This window comes from Montipora capricornis, chromosome 1 (assembly GCF_036669925.1).
Source record: "Montipora capricornis isolate CH-2021 chromosome 1, ASM3666992v2, whole genome shotgun sequence".
Lineage (NCBI taxonomy): Eukaryota > Metazoa > Cnidaria > Anthozoa > Scleractinia > Acroporidae > Montipora > Montipora capricornis.
This window is the reverse complement of record NC_090883.1, coordinates 30,847,377-30,867,376: the sequence shown is the minus strand read 5'-3', so window position 1 is coordinate 30,867,376 and position 20,000 is coordinate 30,847,377. Positions and strand designations below refer to the sequence as shown.

Genomic DNA, 20,000 nt, shown 5'->3' with positions numbered 1-20,000 from the left:
TTCATGAGGGGAGGGGGGGAGGGAGGGTTGTGGGTTTTAGCGGTACAGAGTTGAGTGAATTGGTGACGACAAGCAATCTTGGTTGGTGAGAACACTGAATTTGCGGAGAAAATGTTATGACCGTGCTCGCTTTTTAATGCTGTTTTGACACTTAATTTACCTTTTCTCCCAACAAAGCCTTTACACAAGCCTCCGCTGCATCGCAAAGTGAAGGCAAACTGTAGCCCCCTTCCAACGCCATTACAACTCGTCCTCCAGACACATCCATTAACTGCTTTGTCAACTGCGCATAACCTGAAACAAACACACAAGAAAGTTAATTACTGCTCGACTGGAACATTTGCTAAGCCTCCAGGCAAGGGTTACCCCTGTTCTCCTAGGATTTGTTCAGAAAACATTAAACAACCAAAGAAGATGCATCCCAACTAAACCTATCGATCAATGAACGAAATGATATATGCAAAGGATCGTATATTATACTGCGGATATGAAATCAAGTGAAGCTATAATCCTCGCAGTTTTTAAACGCTAAAGAAGCCCGCCGGAAAATCATACGGACACAACGAGTAAAAAGAATGCTCTTCCATGGAGAAGCACGAAAGAACCCGTTCACAAAACCTTTGGTGTTACCCTTATTGTGAGTAGAGAACCCGAAATTAGCACCAATAAGAGGATAGATTCTGGAGATACACTACCTTAAGGACGGTGCTTACTATTGTTATTGCGCATACGTTCTGCGCATATCGAGATACTCGGATTTCCTATTGCTAATGCTTATTAACACAGGGATATTTTTGCGCGGTCCAAAACTATGGGGAGAAAGCAGAACTTAGCAAGTGATCTTGGTATCCAAAAAGAAAATTAGGGATAACCATGCATTTTTCAGAGATAATTGAGCTTCAATTTGGAAAAGAACGCCATACACTGCTTTGTATTTTAAAACTTTTTACAAATATTGTTGATTAATTATCTTCGAAAAATGCGTGGTTACCCCCGATTTTCTTTTTGGATGTCAATAACACTTGTTAAGATCTGCTTTTCCCGCATATTCAGTAAACCGCGCAAAAATACCTTTGAATTAGTAGGCACCGTCCTTAAATTAAGTTAGCAGCCTTTATCAGTTCAAAAACGTCAAGAGGAGGGAGATCTGCTACTAGCAAAGTAATAACTGTTGGTCCACCGAAACGGTTTGGTGATGATGATCTTCCCATGAACTCTAAAAAATTACTAGTTTAACCGGAACACTAAAAAATTGAACAAAAAGATGTCCTTTACTCACAAGCAGCCGTTACTCTGTACCCGCCGAGTGCAGGAGAGTGACCAGCTGCCGCATCAAAACCTGCTGACACTAAAACAATATCTGGCTGAAACTCCTTGGCAATCGGGATCACTATAGAACGGAAGGCTGCAAAGTACTCTGGATCACCGTATACAGGATCTATTGAGGAGGGAATGTAAAAAATAAAAGATGTTATGAGCTATTTTGGATGCAAAGATAAAGAAAGTCGCCTGTCTCCTTCTCAAAGGGGTGGGGAAGGGAGACGTCTGTCAATGACAACTCAGATATCTACTTACAGTTAAAACACAACGCCAATTTACTAGAGGGTAGAGAGGTGCACTCTCCTCAGCAGCAAGGTCACCATGGCAACCGAGCCACAGTCCACCTCCCATGGCACCTGTCAACACATCACTGAGACCAGTGTGAGAAATTTATACTTACCCTGAAGCATGGGAGGGAGGGAGGGAGGGGGGAAAAGCAAGCGAGTAAGCAACAATGTGACTCAAGCCAAAGCACATGGCAATGCCCCTGCAAACCTCCCTGGAGTCCCCCCCGATATCACAGGAGAAACCGCTGAATTGGCTTGGTTTTAACTTTGCCTCATTAAAATTAAGATGTCCCACAAATTATGCTTCCCTGCATGGCATTCGTTTCCTCTTCAGAAGAAGAGGGGGACGTAAGTTGTAGCCGCAACCCCATCCAACACAGGAAGAGGATTGGCACAGTGGTGAGAGTAGTCGCCTTTCATCAATGGGTTCGGGGTTGGATTCCCGAACGTAGCACCATATGTGGGATGAGTTTGTTGGTCCTTTGCTCTGCTTCAAGAGATGTTCCCTGGGTCCCCATTTTTCCCGTCATCAAAGCCCAACATTTGAATGGATCTGCTTCAACTGAACCTGATTTGTCGTCTCCCAATAAGCGCTCGACCTTATAACTAATATTGCGGATCGGTTCCCTGTTGGTACTTCCCGCCATTTCAGTCGTGATTATCGTTTTTTTGCTTATGTCGAGAGATACATGTGTTCGTCTAGCGGAGCAAATTGACTCGAATTAACGACGGTAGGCGCTACCTTCTTGTTTGCTTTTGGTCCTGATTGTTGTAAGGATACAAATAACGTCGAAATGTCTGTTTCCTAGTGGATTTGATCTTACAACTTCAAATAAAAACGATTATTAATATTATTAAAGTCAAAACACATCTTGTTAAAAGGTGAACGAGCCTTTTCCACAATACGTCCCAAATAGGCATTCAAAGTCACAATACTTTCATGGAATGATTCAAAGAACTGTATTTTTCTCGCTCACTCAAAATGAAAGAAATGACACAGAACAAGAGCCCACCTAATCCGCCCATGAAGGCAATGTTTACATTGTAACCAACACCTATTCCAGCACCACACTAAACACAAAAACAAAAGTAACAACATTTAAGCATTAGAAGAATTTTTCCGTGTTTTCATATAACCAGATCTAAACACGGGGGGGTTGGGAGAATTCGAGCCACCTTCCCCAAAGGAAAAATTGTTGCTGAAATTTCACTTCCGGTCAGGATGACATTTCATTTTGTGCATTCTTATCTACTTGTTTTGCTATTTCTGAAAGGATTTTAATCCTGCCCTCTGCTCTGCCACACAATGCTCTTCCCTGTAAACATTCAAAAGACCTTCATATACCAGTATTTACCACGACTCTCGCAGCGTCTACGTGTAGGTTAGTCCTGCAAAAAATTCATCTTAAGTCGACTGTCAATGAGTTGGACATAGCAATGCTGTCATTCCTTATCAGTTATGTTTGACTGTTACGGGAACAAAAGACATAAGTTCAAAGGAGACCAAAAGGAAGATAAAATACCTCTTCTGACTTCCCTGTTCCAGGAAAGAAGGTTCCATCATCATGTCGGTGAATTGATATGTACATCACATGAGGGTCGTCATAAAACATCTGTTGTGTGCCATTCCCATGGTGAATATCCTACAAAAAGATTTGAGCATTTTTCAGTAATCCTCAGCCAGACAACAGTTCGCTCAAACCACAGACCAGTTGGCTCTGCCCAGTGCACTGGATTTCCTTGCAGGAGATGGTAAGGTCCACCCTGGCTGGACTAACACTCACGGCCTTAAAATAACTGAGAAAGTGCTGCGTTGTTATTTCATTTGGAAATGATGACTTTTAAGTTTTCTCTGGATAAGGACTATAATACATAGACTCCTATACTGTTGTTTAGCCTGCAAGCAACATGGAATCAGCTCCATCTTGGCTATTTCTTATTCTACAAGAGAGCCAACTTACCCAGTCAACTATGAGAACTCGTTCAACAGACAACTTCAGTCTTAAAAGCCTGGCTGCAATTGCTACACTGTTAAAGTAGCAAAAACCCCTGAAGAATGAACAAATGACAGTTGTTTAATAATCAAATACAGTACTTTCATGTTCAGCAAAATCTCATGTATGCAAATGACATGAGGTGTCATATTGAAAATGTTGAAAGACTTTGATTCCATGAATTTTGACCCTATCATTCCTATCCTCAGATAAGCATTGGTACTCTCTTTACCATTCTCAATATTAAACGCTGGGAACATTGAGAGGAGTATACATTGATCTGGGACACAAATGTCTCTTAAAACACCAACTAGAAGTTGCCGTCACAGTCACACCACCACACACTAATGGCTCAGTTGCTTGAGCACCGGATTGCCATGCGGGAGGCCGTGAGTTTGAGTCCAGCCAGAGCAACACTCAGCCGAGAAAGAGCTGCCTTTGTAATGAAATCTTTGAATGCTTAGACTCTTTATTCTTCTCGGATAAGGACGATAAACCATAGGTCCCATCTCACAACCCCTGAATGTTCTTAACCTTTTGGGACATAAAAGAACCCACACACTGTTTGCAAATAGTAGGGCATGGAGTTCCTGGTGTTGTGGTCTATCCTCTGTGGTGTATCATGGTTGGGAGGGTAAATGCATACTAACTGCATCAAGCTACTCTAAAATCCAAGGAAAAGTAAAAATTAATGATAATGATGATGATGATGACAGTGTGAATGTATCCAAACAATTCACTTTTTGTCTTTGTACAGGATAAGTGTTCTCATTGAAACAAGGCAAGAGCAGAACACCCTATTTCATGTAATGTAGTTATCAGATGTCTCTCACTATGAACCTGTCATGAGGAGAAAAGAGTGGGCTGCTTTCAACCACTTAAAATCACAGGAAGTTAGTACATGCCAATTTTTGAGAATGAAATTCAAAATATTTGTGGACCCGTGTCTCACAACCTGAAATACAGGGGACTGTCTTTGGCAAGATTAGTCATACAATAGACCTTTTCACGGTTTCTGATGCAATATTGGTTGCGGGGCAAACACGGCTTAAATTGCTGAATGTATGGGAATTTTGCCAACTTCATGAATGATTTTAATCAAATGACTAAAAATATTTTAAAATTTTTGTAACTTAAGTAATTACAATTTAATTTAAGCCACATTTGCCCCCCAACCAAGATGGAATCAGAAACCATGAAAAGGTCTATTTAATCACATTTTGTCCCCAGGATCTGAGGCCGGAGTTGATAACAAGACACAAAAAAAAAACGTACATTGCCTGATGAGCTTCTGCGTGGTGTCCAGGAGGCCTAACCAATGCAAACCCATTCTGAAACAAAGTAACATCTGATACATTCAATTTAAGTAGACACCAAAACTTCTAGTAGCAACTGAAACACTTTAGATGTCGAGGAGCAAGAAAGATGCGGGGGAGGGGTGGGGGGTGGTTGGTCCATGAGAGCTATGGTCATCAACCACTGATAGAGCTTACCACAAAATAGCCTGCGTCGCTGATGGGATGTTTTATTGCTGGATTGGTGGCTGCTTTGTGGTGTTTAGGCCGAAGTGAAAATCCAAAATTTCAAAACTACTTGCGGCCAAACACAACAAAGCAACCATCTATTTACTTAAGGTGATTCCTCAGTATTACACTGGGCACATGGTGTGTCAATATTTATAAATTGGATCAAATTTGCATGATTGTAGATACGGCATAAGTCGATCACAGACACTGAAACAGTTCTCAAAACATGTGATAGAAGTTGTGAATGACCCATAACTCTTTGCGAATAAGCGCGCACATTCCAAGAACATGGCAAATTTTGTTGTTTTGATCTACGATAATCGAGATAGAAAGATACCATGATGTTTACTCTTAAATGAGAACAGTGACCTATATTTTCTATGGCATAATTTTGGTGTACAAATTATACCCTTTAAGGCCTGTTTCAAACGTCAAACTTTACATGTGCTGAATCTAATGCAAATGAAAAAAATCTATTGTTTTCACTCATTTGCATTTGATTCGACACAGGTAAAGTTTGACGTTGGAAACGGGCCTAATTAAAAAAAAAATATTTTAACAATTTATCTTTAGAAAAAAAAAAGCTAAAAACGTACACAAAGCCCTTTACACAGGGATCTAAATTATGAACTTGAGAACGACTCAAAAAACGTTTCAAGTCGATGTCACTTTAAAGAGGCACTGTCATACTGAATTTGCCGTTTTTAGGTCAAAACTGAGTAAAAACTTAAATTAGTACCACAACATTCCTTATAACCCACTGACAAGATATGAAATATGTTTATTGTACAAAGAGCTATTCGTATTTAATTTTTGGCGACTTTCTGCGGACACCATCTCCAAACTTGAAAAAAATGGCCAGTTTTTTTAAGTTTCATTCCATTTCCATCATCTCCACCCATGGATGTAAATAACAAAGAATAGCTTCAGTGCACTTCAATTGTTATTGGAAACAAAAGTCCACCATTATCTTTATGCAAAAGATGTATTTTAGTGTTTTGAAGTTTGACTGAAATAGCGTGACACTGGCCCTTTAAGTTGAGTGATTTTTCCATAATACTATATACGATAGTGTTCCACATGCTCTTGACTTTCTACCTATCAGGTGTTTTTTCAGTTGTTAATTACTTTTAAAACCCCTTCATTTAGCTACCACAAAATGTACTCTGAGCCAATGAAATAGCACCTTGCAGGACATGCATCAACGGAGTAAGATTGGTCCATTATATCTCTTAAGCAAGCACGGTGACGTATCTTTCTTATTGCAGTACTCAAAACAGGGTGAAGTAGGGAACATGAAGGGAAAGTTTCAAGAAAATCGTTTGACAACTTTCTTTTCTGAGGAATCACCTTAAACGTTTAATAATTCGGTGATAAAATATCCCATCAGCTAGGCACACTAACAACAAAGGGCAGATTAACAGTAAATAATCCTACCTTAAGCTCCCCAGATGCAACCTTGCAGGCTAACTCAACCACACACCCTACAGCCTGAGAAGAAAAAGAAATAACTTTGACTTTATTGTTGTTGAGTTCATTCCTGTACAGTACAACCTGAAGGAAAATGATCAAATAAGAAAATGAAAAAGCACGGAATAAGAACAGCACCAAAACCAGGGCTGATTACAAAAACATACCACTCGAGCTGCATTTGCACTGTGCATTTCATTCCATATTGTGTCGCCATCAACCTACCAAACAAGTACACATAAGTTTTTCACTGCAACATGCACAGAAAAAAAACCACTAATAAATTATTGATTTGGCAAAACAGGACACATGATTGTCATACAACAGGTCCAAGTCTTTACAAATGACTCAGGAAAGGCAAAAAGGATTGTCATTTGGATTCTATCTAGTTGCATAAAACAGTATGGGTACATTTAAGTCACTGCAAAGTCGGTCATGGTTAGGAAATAAAACAGGAAAGAGATTACATAGGACTTACCCCCAGACCTCCACAAGGAAGAGAATCAAAACATTTGAGCATTGTGGTAGTGCCTGCAAAGAAAATAATTTTCAACATTGTCACCTTTAAATTCCAAAGAAGTACCGGTAAGTTTCATGGAATTCAATGCTTGTCAAAAATCTTCTCTGTGGCTAAGAGACCCTAATTTAAGGTGCCCTGATCATTGATAACATAAATCATTCCACTAATACCATTTCATTTATTTTTATTTAAAGTTGTTTCTTTTCACCTTTTGTAAAAAGTAAGAAAACAAGATCAAGGTACATGACACAGGAAATGTGCATGAACTTCCCAATTGACATTTTAAATGGGCAAAGGCAAGAGACTTAATGTGAAATTGAATGGGAACAAGAACCAAGCCTCCTAGTTGCTTGGTCTTTAGACAAAAATGGCCTCCAGCCGTGTTCTCTTTTCTGACAAGAGTGGAACACAATCAAAATAATGTTTGTGTTTGGGTACTAGTGAAAGGGTTGTCGGTCCATGTAAAACAAAATTGAAACTTTTGATGGTGAAAACACATACAAATAACCCACCAAAGTATGCATCTAAACATAAGTAAAATCAAGTCATATTTTAATACTGGATAATTTCAATGCATTCACCATCTTCATTCTTTGTTCTGCATTGTGTGCTGCCTCCAAACAACATGGTATGCTGTTCACTGGAAAGATAAAAAGACGTTATCACCCTTTTGATTAAATGACTTTGAAAAGATGACAATGACAATTACTCGTGTCTTTACTGATGCTTACAAAAAGATGATATTTAAATTTTACAGTAAGGTTTCTGACTATGACCAGCTAATACTAAGGTCACCCCTCTTGATGTCCATTGACTCCAAGTTTCTGTCTATTGCGATTTATAAACTCCAGGATCCAAATGGTGCCCTAAGGATTAATTTTCTCCCCGGACTGTTGGGTATTAGCGGAACGAATGTCACAGGGCACTGAATTGAATGCTTGTGCCTGTACATTTGTTGAAGTCCACTTACAACTCTCACACCAGGAAAGTAATGAGAGAATATAAAAAATGTAAAAAGAGGCACAAAATTAATTCTCATTTTGAGTCTCACCTGTGAACCGTAAGAATTTCCGCTAGTGTAGCTTTTCTTGCTCGGATCCGCTATAAAAGTAAACAAGCATGTCAGCACCATCTAGAAAGTTGCTTTCATCCTCAGTGCATTTTGCATCCTTTAAGTACAATGTACAAGTAATTTTGACATATTACAGGGACAAATGGTCCAAAAGATTCATTCATTTGCTTGCTCATCCTTACTGGGAGTTTCCCAGTAAAGGATGTCAATTAATTACCTTGTTGATAGTCTTTAAGTTAACCCAGAGATAGTTAAACCTGCATAAACTCAGGCAAGAAGATAAAACAAAAATGCAAGGCTAACACTAACAGCTCCTACATGTATGTTACCAGTCAACTTGTACATTGAACAAAAATTACCTCACAAAGATTTGCCACACCAGTCTCTTGAAGCCGTGCCAATATACTTTGTAACCTGCCTGGATGTTCTGGGTGTGAACTTGTGTCACCACATGAGCACTGATGCTTCAACATCACTGTGTCATAAATCAGACCGGTGCTTCTTGAAGACCCTGACAACTGGGCACTTCCTACAATGACAAACAAAGTGAGAAAATCAGAAACCACATTTTGTGTGAAAATCAGACACTGTACAAAAACACAATTGTGCACTAACAAGCTTATCAATAGAATGCTCCAAAGAAACGACAAACACAGAGAAGACACACTACATGTACTGTACCAAGGAGCCAAAAAACGTTCAGCTACACAATCAGCATAAAGTTTGATTTGAATTTTGTTTGACAAAGATTCACAACCAAACAACATTTTTTCAAAAATGAAAGCACTAAAAGGAGCGGCTATGGAGGCAGGAACAACCAAAATCATCATAGACATTGTCCACTGCTAACAGGTACATGTTTACGTACGTATACAACAGGGATATACATGCTTCCATGTATTTTGCATGGCTTGGAACCATCTGCATAACTTTGGTATTGACCTACCTACAACAGGAGATGAATGAGCCCTGGTTAAAGGCCGATGACCTATCAATGCTCCTGTTGATGCAGACCCTGCTGATGATGCTGCAGCAATATCAGCCTGACGTAGATGCAATGTATGGTGTTGCCCAGGGTGAAGGGATTGGGATGAGCCAACCTTTTGAGCATCCTGTTGCCGTAATTGACGAATAAGCTGAAGTTCCTGCATTTGTTGCTCTTGGGTAGACTGTGGTGATGGAAGATCTTCATGACTGTGTGCCTGGCAGAAAATTGTTGACAAAGATTTAGCTTTAGAGGGCAGAAACTCTTTTAGTTAATCAACCATACCTGCTAATTACCAAGTTCCCAAGTTAAAGACCAAAAGAAACATACGTGTAGCAAGAAAAAAATCAACAAAAATTTCCACTAACACGGACAAGACGTTGGGGTGTCAGATGCTGTTGCTGGATCTGCTGCTGCTGCTGTTGGGCGTGCTGTATTTTCTGTTGTTTTTGTATTTGAAGAAGATGCACTTTCTGTTGCATTTGATGCTCAAGATGCTCCTTCAGTGCTGCCTGTGACTCCTTGTGCAACTGCTGCTGCTGTTGCATCTCCTGCAATTGTTGCAAGTTCATTTGTAGGTTTTTGGTCCCCATCTGCTGAAGAAGAATCTCTTGTTGGAGCTGCTGAATGAAACGTCCAGGGTTTTGCTGATATTGCCTCTGCTGTTTCAAGAACTGTATGTGTTGCTGCTGTAAAACTTCTGGAGACTGAGTTTGTGCTTGCTGGCTCAATGCAATACCATTTGACAGATTTGAAAGATTTGACAATGATAAGCCTGGTGCTGATAATGACTGTTTCAGACGAGGATGCACCTTTAACTGCCCACCTAATTGTGATGATGTTCCAGTGCAAAGCGGAGACAGCAAGTTGTTTGGTGGTTCAGGAGACAAAGAAACCCCAGGAGGGGATGAAGTTGGGCGTGAGGACATCATGGACATCATCTGTGCTTGAGCTTGTGCTAATGCCAGCTGCTTCCACCGTGCTTGGTGCAATGCAGCTGATGCCATATCACCCTCCTCCTCTTCCTCAATTCCATCTGTAATGGTCTGACTAGAATACGGACTCTGAACATCCATATGTGGCATGTCCTGGCTTGATAAGCTATTGGTATGGCTTTTTACACGTGATGTATTTGCCAGATGATTTGACAGCCAAACCTGACTCCCGCGACTAGGATCTAACCCTGATGGATAGCGTGGAATTGCTTGGAGGTTAGGTAGACTGTGTCCAAGTCCAGAACCAGGACCTGTGCTCAAAGGTGAGGAACCCTATGGACAAACAATATAAAAATAATTCATAATACAATCTAACTGTGACTTGTTCCACGTTTTTGTCTAGTGACCGATAGAAACTGAAAACAAGCCATGTGCACAAGAACTTGCAAATTCAGCTAAAAAGTCTAACAGTTTATCAAGTGAAATAAAATGAACATTTTTAAGTGTGGGTTATAGATGAAAGAGAGAAGTGATCCTTGCACTAACTGGACAATAATGGCAGCAACGGAATAATGGCAGCAATTGTCCATTGATTTCATTTGCCAAGACATGAGCCCAACAGAGTGGCTTCATACAGGTAGCTCAGTTGGCAGAGCATTGCACAGGCATCGCAAAGGTCATAGGTCATGGGTTCAAATCCTGTTGAAGCCATCTGAAATTTTCAGGTGTCTATACATGTATACAAGAGAAATTTTTATTGTTTAAATTGTACAGTTAAGTACTGTCAAGGATCACTTCTCTCTTTCATCTTTGGTTTATCAAGTTTTGTCCATGGATATTTGCCTTGGGGATGCAGAACTTTCATTTCAATGACACTGGCATACATGTAGCACTGCTGAATGATGGTACATGAACTAAAGCAGATGTTGAGCACACAAAAATGATCAGTTATTGTAGGTCCTAGTTTTCTACACGCCAAATTTCTTACCTCTCTGTGTGGTGAAGCAGATGATGATGGACCATTTGGAGATCCTGGACTTGCGCACTCCATTTCACTGCCTGCGTTTTCCACTAATAACAAAGGGAAGGAACATGCGGGAAATTGCAGGCACTTAATTAACCCTTTAACACCCAAATCTGCCTAAACCGGCCATAATTAGTATTCCACTCTGTCTAATGCCAGACGATTTTACTCGTCAATGGGGAACCTCCGGGAGTCTATGGGTTAATCACTCCCCATTAATGAACAGGATTTTTTGCATAGGCCAACCCCCAATTCAGATGACGCTGTAGGATTTTCCACAGCGTCTGAGAAACGACAGAGTTCCCTTCAATGGTTTTAAAACAAACTACATGTAATAAATATTTCTTTGCTGTTGTTGTTGCATGTAACTCAACCGCCTCCTAAAAATATACCGGTAACAACAACTCAGTGATCATCTTTGCACAAAAAGATAGTTTCCAACATTTTGCTTAATGGTTTTTCAGTGAGTGATTAACCCATTGACTCCCAGGGGTTCCTCACTGACGAGTAAACTCGTCTGGCATTAGACAGAGTAAAATACCACGCAAGTCTGGCCGGTTTACACTGGTTTGGGCATCAAAGGGTTAAAAGAGCCAATTTTCATCATCTTCACACTTTAAAACTGCAATTTTTTTAATGACTCCAAGGATGCTGCCTAAGAAAATTTTAAAGGGGCCCTCAGAGCTAAATGCTGAGAACTTAGGAGCCCAACATATGAAGTGAAAGGTGTTGCTGTGAAAAATTAAGGCGCCCAGAGCTATTGTTTGAGAGCCCTAGGCTACCGGGCGCCTGTTAGGCAACAGCCTTGGACTCTCTCTTGCCACTTACAGGGTGAGCTTCTGTGAATTCTGCTTCCATTGTGTCGATCTCTCCTTCTGTGCACCAGAGGACTCCCAAAATAATAATTATTTCTAATTCTTGGTTTGAATCGTGACTTCACCTTCAGATTTGGTTCAGAAACTAAAACAAAACATAACAATTTGAAAGGATAAAAAACCAACATAAACAAGACTTTCTATTATTAGTAACTTACTAACTAGTGGTTGCAGTTAAAATGGTTGATTTTCATAGAAAACAATTTTACTGCAATTTTCATACTTCTGCAGAATCTAATCTTTAAGCAGCACCTGGCCAAACTGCATTTTGGCTTCTATCAATCAAACAAAATCAATTGCAGTGTATGGGTGTATGACATTAACCCACCAATCAGCATCTTTGGTTCTCACAGTACATTTGTATGTTCGAGCTTGACACCAATGAAAACCAATGGAGTATGTATGAATCTTTTTACTGAAGACCTCTAAAAGGATATCATAATGGTATTTGAGCTGTGAACTAAAAAAAAGCACTCCCAATTCACTTTCCGAAGGCAGAGTTGATTCCCCCGGCTTTATTTAGAATTTGATTGATGGAAGCCAAACGCAGTTTTGAGCTTAGCGCTTGAAGGTCAGATTCTACAAAATTATGAAAATGTCAGTAATACATTTGTACACACCAGTTTTGCGAAGGGGAAAGTCGTCTGGATCCCGTGACTCATATTGCTGATTCCTAAAAATTGCATGAAAACAATATTGCAGTAAGTAGCTTAAAAGATTTCAGACTACAAAAACCCTAACATTCAGAGAACTTCAATACCTCTCTAAATTCCATTACCATTCTAATATCACTCTAATTTTGTATATTGATCAAAATTACACATACAAACAATAAACACAACTAACCAATGCTTGAAAGTTTGAGCTCCTGAAAACGATGCTAAAGCAATATCTCTTTGCTGTTTGTTTATCACAAACTCGTGTAGCCTCTTTTTCACCTCACTGGATGACACTGGGAGAAAAAAATAAGTCAGTCATGATTTGTGTCACATAAACCACTTCCTTGGAAAATCAACCAATGACAGCTCACACCTTCCGTTAACATCCCAAAACATGAATTAAAGGAGCATAATTATACAACGGTAATGTTGATGAAAGTTAACTCAAGATAATTCCATCCCAGAAGAAAGAGAGGGCTTCTGAAACGGTGTGGGCAAAAAAAATTGTTTGTGGTTATCTCACACACCAATAATAATTGCTTTATATACCTTTTAACATTTGTATCGTTGTGAAATTCCATCAGTAGGAATTGACATACATTATGATTTACATAGCTTGTTATTTTGCTCGTAAAGGATGAAGTAAAGAAACCTAAATTGAAGAACTTTTAGTGCTTTGGGCATTGCAGAAACACCACAGGAGATTCTCAATCCACCAATGAAGTGGAAAGTGGAACCCAGGACCACACAGAGCTACAAAGAATGCCTTCTATATTATTTTATCAATGTTCGACAAAGCTGTTTGACAAAAGCAAAAACAAAGGTAGTTTTGGAAAGGAAATGGCCCGAAAATCGCTCGAAAAGGTTCTAAAAATCTTGGTAATAAACAGTAAAACGTGTAGTTATAACAACTCTAAGCGCATCACTCAGTACTGTGCAGGATTTTGTGGATTTTAAGGAATAGTGCATTATTGTGCAGGTTTGATCAAATTGTACAGTTTCACACCAGCACACCCTGTCAGAAGCAAAACTACTGCACCATTGTCATGGAGAATGAGTTGAAATAACCAAACATCACCTTAACAGGAATTCATATTTTAAAATAATCTTCTCATAAACTGCTTTTATCTTCCTCATTCAAGCACCTAAAGTAACCAATAAGAACTACATGTAGTGAAAAGAAACTAAAATATCTAACTTTCTGAAGGAGGTTGTTGTGATCCTGGGGAGTGCTGTTGTGTTGTTGCTGATTGCGAATGCTTTGATGTTTTGCTGTAATGCGTGTCCTCCACCGGAGGTTGCTGGTAGTGTTGCTGGGTAGAAGATGGCTGATGGAGAGATTGGGGACACGACATTTCCTGTTTAATCTTTGATTGTTTCTCAGGGGGTTCACCATCTTGTTCCATTGATGAGCAACCATCTCCCCTTTCTCCGGGTTCTTCAGGCTCCACCTACAGACAGCATTTCAAAGTGGGGATTATTATTTTATAAAATCATCAAGGTACATGTACATGAGGGGTTTAGCTCATTGACCTCAGCTGGGAGTGACCATGTACTCATTGACTGAGTGGGAGGGCTGCACGGGAAAATATTTGGCCCGAGGTCATGGCGTACGGACAGAGGGCAGCGTGCACCAGTCAATACGCATTTTTTTCATATGAGCTCTTTACACTATTTATGAGCACTCAGAAGATGAAGTTATCTAATACGTTGTTTGCATTAATTTTGCTTTTCTGACTGTAAATTACTTGGATTTTTAACCCATTCACCTCTAGACCGATAAATTGACTGCTGCCGTACTAGGCTACTTAACCGGGTTACATCCGATTAGTTAATTGAAATGAACCGGTTTAAAACAGTTACGAATGCAGCCACGCCTCTTTGGTGTTAACCAGCTTTTTAACCTGGTTATATATGCAAATTAACGCAAAAACAATACATTTTCTTAACCAGGTTAGGTATTTTTAACCCACCTCGCTAGGTAGTTTTAAGGTGGGCTAGCCAGGATACGTTTAGGGAATTTTTTAGCCAGGTAATTTAAAATTAACCTGGTTAACTTGCTAAGTGCAGCCACACCATTAAAATTCGGTGCTAAACAAAAGGCATCATCTCCAGGCTATGGGGAATAAATAATTATAAGGATATGTATGGGGTTTAATCCCCAGAGCATCGAGATGATGACTTTTGTTTAGGACTGAAGTGTAATATATATTTAAAGCAGGCTATTAGGAACACATTCAGGCCAGAGCACGATGCCAGTAACTTTGTGCCCTGCTGTTATCGAATAGTGTGTGGGATCTCAATTAACCCATTGACTTCTAGGGGTTCCCCGGTTTCGGCCGGTTTGGACGTGAAAGGGTTAAAGTCCAAGGGACCAGGGTCATATGTGTAAATGTACAATGAAGAACAGGTGAGGGAAACAAGGTTAGTGCACTAAACACCTAAAAATATCAAAGGGGCATTTTATTCAAGTCAGAGATCACCCAACAACTTTCCAAACTGTTTTTACTTTCGCCAATCCTTGTATCAAAGGCTGTTCAATTCAGAAAACAGTGTGGAGAAAGGAAAATCCCAGGAGAAAAGCACTGACCTACAGTGTAGTGGAAACAAATCACTCCTAATGATACGTAAGGTGAATGTTGAAAACCACATTATCAGAGTTTCCATTAGAAAGCGAAGAAGAAGAGTAGGAAAATGTGCAAGAGAAAAGCTCTGTTGTGACCATAAACTTAAATAGTAGAATTTCAGCTACATGGAGTAGCCAGCAAATCCTCTGCTCCTCAATGCCAAATGAACACCCTGTGGTCTAATTGACAAAATTTATCAGATTCCATGTTGCTGTCAGGGCTTCTGTTCAGTAATACATGTAGATCACAAATGTTGAAATGTGGTAAGAAAAAAGTACAAATTATTATGCTTGCTTATGCTGTGTTTTACAAGTTTTCACACAATGCAACTGAACACGAGCATAAGCCCAAGCACAAGGAAAAGGAAAAATGTTGATCCTTGCGTTTGTGCTTGCGTTAACCCTGCTTTCACGGAGAAAAAAACACTCGTGCTTGTGCTTGCGTCGCTAGTGAAAACCAGGCTTTAGTCTCTAAACAAAAACATTTCATACAACTGCAAGAATTTTTTCTTGAAGTATTCTACAGTATAGCCTGCTCGACTTCATGGTTTGCTAGGAAAGGAAATTCTTATCTTACACGTACTGTACCAACCTTAATTTTTGGTTGTGGAAAGCGGTATTCTCTTTCATTTGGAGACTGCTTCTCTTCCTGTTTTTGATGACGCTGTTGCATTCGCTTGCGTTGTTCCATTATCCCAGACCGCTGAAAATCAAGTTGATACTGAAAAAAGGCAATCAAAGGAAATGGTTTTTAAAATACTACACGTAGTCCAACACAATACTGAAATTAAAGATGTAGGGTGCATGACTGGACTAATAATAGTTGTTGTGGAATAATAATAAAACAGCTAACTATTTTCTTCCTTAAAATTACACAATTATCCTGTTCCATTGGAACAGTAAGCCTAGTTTTATGGATATGTTATACTCTAATTAAATTATTAACTTACTGTTAACTTGCATTTGTAAATTAATGTACATGTAAACTATTGATTTTACCTGTGTCTGAGGAGATGTCAGATGCAGAATACATGAAAAATACAATTAAAAAGAACAAATAATTAGCCAAGTCTTCTTATAATCACATGTTTCTTTGTGGAGACTTTTAGAAAAATATGTGCCTTTGAAAGCAGTTAAAAATACATTGCACCAGCAGACAGCTTTCCATTGAAACTGCAAAATGCATCTACAAATATCAGGGTGGGTGGGCTGTTGATTATTTGAATTCTAGTTAATTATTATTTTGAATTCTTGATTATTATTTTAAATATTGGGTGTTTTTGTGTTGGCATGAGAGAAAAGTGAGCCAAAGTTGTAAGGCTGGGTGTTTCACACCTGTCTCTCTAGGTTTTGACAGAAGCTCATTCCCCATCCCCCATTCTTTCCAGGGACTTGCTTGATTAATTAATGGCAGCTGTTCCTATTAGAAACCAGTGCAGCCCAGTGGTTAGGGCCCTTGCCTTGAGATGACAAGTTCTGACCACTCATTAAATTTGTCCTGGTAGTCCCCAGGGGTTTCATTAAGGTTTGAAGCAGGGGGGCATATAGGTTTAACACCTGGGGAGTCTGGGGGCATGCTCCCACAGAAAATTTTGAAATTGTTAAGTTGCAGAGATGTGTTCTCCTGCATTCTAAAGCCCAAAGAAAAATCACACCATTTTTTAGTAAACTTAGATTTGATACCAATATCCACAAGAAATAAATTCATTAAAGTGACCCAAAAAAGTGCTTGGCATCTTGGCCTTTTCTCAGCTGGAGGCACTTTGGCTCGCAAAAAAATAATAATCGACAATCAACTGTGATCCTTCCTGGGCCGCCATAGCAAAACACGTAACATTGGGACATTTTAGGTGGTCTTTTATGGAGAGCAATTCTTTTCACAAAGTGTTATGGGGCAATTCGTTGTGAACTGAATGTGGCTTATAAAATTTAACGCAGAGTATGAAACTGTGACACTTTGACAACAGAAGACAGATCAAGAAAAGGCCAACACTGCACTGTTTTATCAATCTTTGTATTTAAAAAAAACCAGTCCCCTGAGATGTTGACGGCAGCCGGGCAAAGTCATGTCCACAGCCAGTCAGTATGCCCGCTGTCCCGCCCTTAATGAAATTCCTGAGTCCCTGGCACAACTTCTCCGCTGCTCTTGTAAGTACCTAACTGGGTTGCCTCCGGCCAGTTGGGATTCTTAAAAGTAGCTGTTGAATGTTCTGTTCTGTCGTGATTGTGTTTCATTGGCCCTGAAAAGTCCTATGGGGAGTGTTCAATTAAGTATGTATGTAACAATAGGAGACTTAAAAACACAAGAGAACGTTAATGGAGTTTGGAGATGAACAAAATCAAGCTAGAGTACCGCTCAAAAGTAAGCTACCACCCTCTCGCGAGACTTTCATTTCGTGAGGCGGTTCGAAAAACTGTAAGTGTCTGCATGAACATAAACTTTACCAAAGATTAACATGTTCAAGAAGAACCTCGCGCTCCAAAACAGAGCACCTTACTCTAAAAGTGTAATGGAAATGCGGATGGCAGTGGTGTATTAATTATTTTGAAACACTTGCATTCCAAATGCATGTCAACATGCAAACCACAACTCTGCCCATGAATCTACATACTTTGATTCAAAGTTGATGTCAAGGAGAAATTTTTCGATCAACTTGCACTTAAGGACAGTGCCTACTATTGTTATAATTTGCGCATACGTTCTGCGCATCTTGAGATACTCGGATTTCCTATCGGTGATGCTTACTAATACAGGGATACTTTTGCACGGTTTAAAACTACCCGGAGAAAATAGATCTTAGTAAGTACTCTTGGTATCCAAAAAGAAAATTGGGGGTAACCATGCATTTTTAATTTGAGAGATAATTAAGCTCCAATTTGAGAAAGAACGCCATACATTGCTTCGTATTTTTGAGCTTTTCACAAACATTATTCATGAATTATCTTTGAAAAATGCGTGGTTACCTTAAATTTTCTTTTTGGATTTCAATAACACTTGTTAAGATCTACATTTCCTGCATAATCACACACCGGGGCAAAAATATTGTTAATTAGTAGGCACCGTCCTTAAGCTTAAATCCATCAAACTGCCATAAAATTTGTCTTTCAAATTCAAGTTTATTGGGCTCCAATTGAGGAGCGGCGGTGCGGCGCCTCGCATGGGACTTTACATCCCGCCTTCCCTTTTGGTTGCAGTTTTTTTTTTTTTCTTTCTAAGTTTTAATTTTCTGTTTTCTCTTTGTTGTGCAATTTTGTCTTGTTTAAATGTTTATCTGATGTGCCCAATAAAGTCGTTAAAAAAAAAAAAAAAAAAAAAGAATGCTGTGACAAAACAGATGCATGCACATTTCAGCGTTAACTTATAATATGTTATCTTGTAAAACATGAACCTTGAGAGTAAATGACTTCAAAATGCATTCCCTTGTTATTGTTTATACAGAGTTTTTGTTTCAGGCCGGAGGCCGGACAGTTTGTCTGGTTGTTTACGATTTTGTGTCCTGTACTTTGATGCTATAAACTTGTTGGCTACTTTTTTGGCTTTTTCTTCTTTCTTGGTGAAATTGGATGTCGGAAAGCCAACAACAGAAAAACACAGAACAATCACATGCAATAAATCCTTCAAACTAAAAAGAAGTCACAATTAATCTCCACATTTTGCTTACTTAAACAGAATAATCAATCTGTTGGCATTTCAATTACACAATATTAAGTCTGATAACACAATGTCACAAATGCGTCGTCACAATTGACGAATTTTTGCGAAGGGAAAAAAAGGCTGGATGTAATGGGCAGTACTGATTCCTTTACAACATGTAGTTTAGTTTTTGTTCAAGTCTCAAGTTGAAGTAGAAAACAATGGAAATATTAATTTTAATACACCACTACCTTGTAAATACTTGTAGGTTTTAGGTATCGGTAATGTTAGAACTATTCTTGATCTTTGTATGCCAGAATTTTTGTCCCGCATTTTTGATCACAAGAATGCAATTTTTTTAGTATTAATTTAATGAACAAACTATTCGAATTCGCTTTACTTCACACAACGATTTAGGCGTCTGAAGAAGTTTACAATGCCACTGCAGCAAAAAAATGAAATGTTACTCAATTGGCATGATTTCTTTTTCTGCTTTTAACAGTATTGTAATTTGTATACGTTTGCAAACGTTTGTGTGGCCGTTGGACTTTAATCAAAATTTATGCCATTCTTGCCACTTCTTTAATTCTTGCAAGACAAGAGTCTCGTCTCTAGAGACCAGTGTCTCGTCTCTCAAGACGGGAGTCTCATCTTTAGAGACGAGACTCTTGTCTCGCAAGAAACAAGACGAGACTGGTAACTTACTTTTTAGCAGTACTGTATATGGGGACAAAGGATCATATCAATCAGCTTTGTTCATTGATACCTGAAGTTGGTGTTGCTGTTGCTGTTGTTGCTGCGTTAGGGCTTGTAACTGCTGCTGAAAGTTCTGATAGAGCAGTTGCTGTTGCACCTCCTGCTGTTGTTGTTGCAGGCGAAAAAGGTCGGCAAGTTGTTGCTGTTGACTAGCAGAGAGAAAAAGCCGTGGAAAACCAACGCCCTCAGGGGCCACCGAAGCCGTAAAGTGGTTGTTCATGTCTGAAAAAAATGCACACTTGAGTTGCTTCAAATTCATCCTACATAGAGAGACAAAGCTTCGAGGTATAGATTTTTGACTCAACATTCAGAGCTTG

At 39.3% G+C, this 20,000-nt stretch overlaps 1 protein-coding gene across 2 annotated transcripts in view; it reads right to left on the bottom strand.

The window, feature by feature from the left end:
* LOC138038295 (histone deacetylase 4-like) overlaps positions 1–20,000 on the bottom strand; it is a 41,746-nt gene that overhangs the window by 7,190 nt on the left and 14,556 nt on the right. For both annotated transcript variants that reach the window (XM_068884089.1, XM_068884097.1), the window contains exons 4-24: positions 19,694–19,905; positions 15,886–15,996; positions 13,866–14,118; positions 12,855–12,960; positions 12,629–12,681; positions 11,962–12,093; positions 11,098–11,180; positions 9,543–10,442; positions 9,136–9,391; positions 8,549–8,718; positions 8,169–8,218; positions 7,699–7,757; positions 7,076–7,128; positions 6,765–6,818; positions 6,565–6,618; positions 4,877–4,932; positions 3,569–3,656; positions 3,131–3,250; positions 2,621–2,678; positions 1,280–1,438; positions 161–294 (exon numbers count right to left, since the gene is read on the bottom strand). In XM_068884089.1, coding sequence (XP_068740190.1) covers positions 161–294; positions 1,280–1,438; positions 2,621–2,678; positions 3,131–3,250; positions 3,569–3,656; positions 4,877–4,932; positions 6,565–6,618; positions 6,765–6,818; positions 7,076–7,128; positions 7,699–7,757; positions 8,169–8,218; positions 8,549–8,718; positions 9,136–9,391; positions 9,543–10,442; positions 11,098–11,180; positions 11,962–12,093; positions 12,629–12,681; positions 12,855–12,960; positions 13,866–14,118; positions 15,886–15,996; positions 19,694–19,905 — 3,161 coding nt within the window. The remainder of the gene's footprint in view (positions 1–160; positions 295–1,279; positions 1,439–2,620; positions 2,679–3,130; positions 3,251–3,568; positions 3,657–4,876; positions 4,933–6,564; positions 6,619–6,764; positions 6,819–7,075; positions 7,129–7,698; positions 7,758–8,168; positions 8,219–8,548; positions 8,719–9,135; positions 9,392–9,542; positions 10,443–11,097; positions 11,181–11,961; positions 12,094–12,628; positions 12,682–12,854; positions 12,961–13,865; positions 14,119–15,885; positions 15,997–19,693; positions 19,906–20,000) is intronic.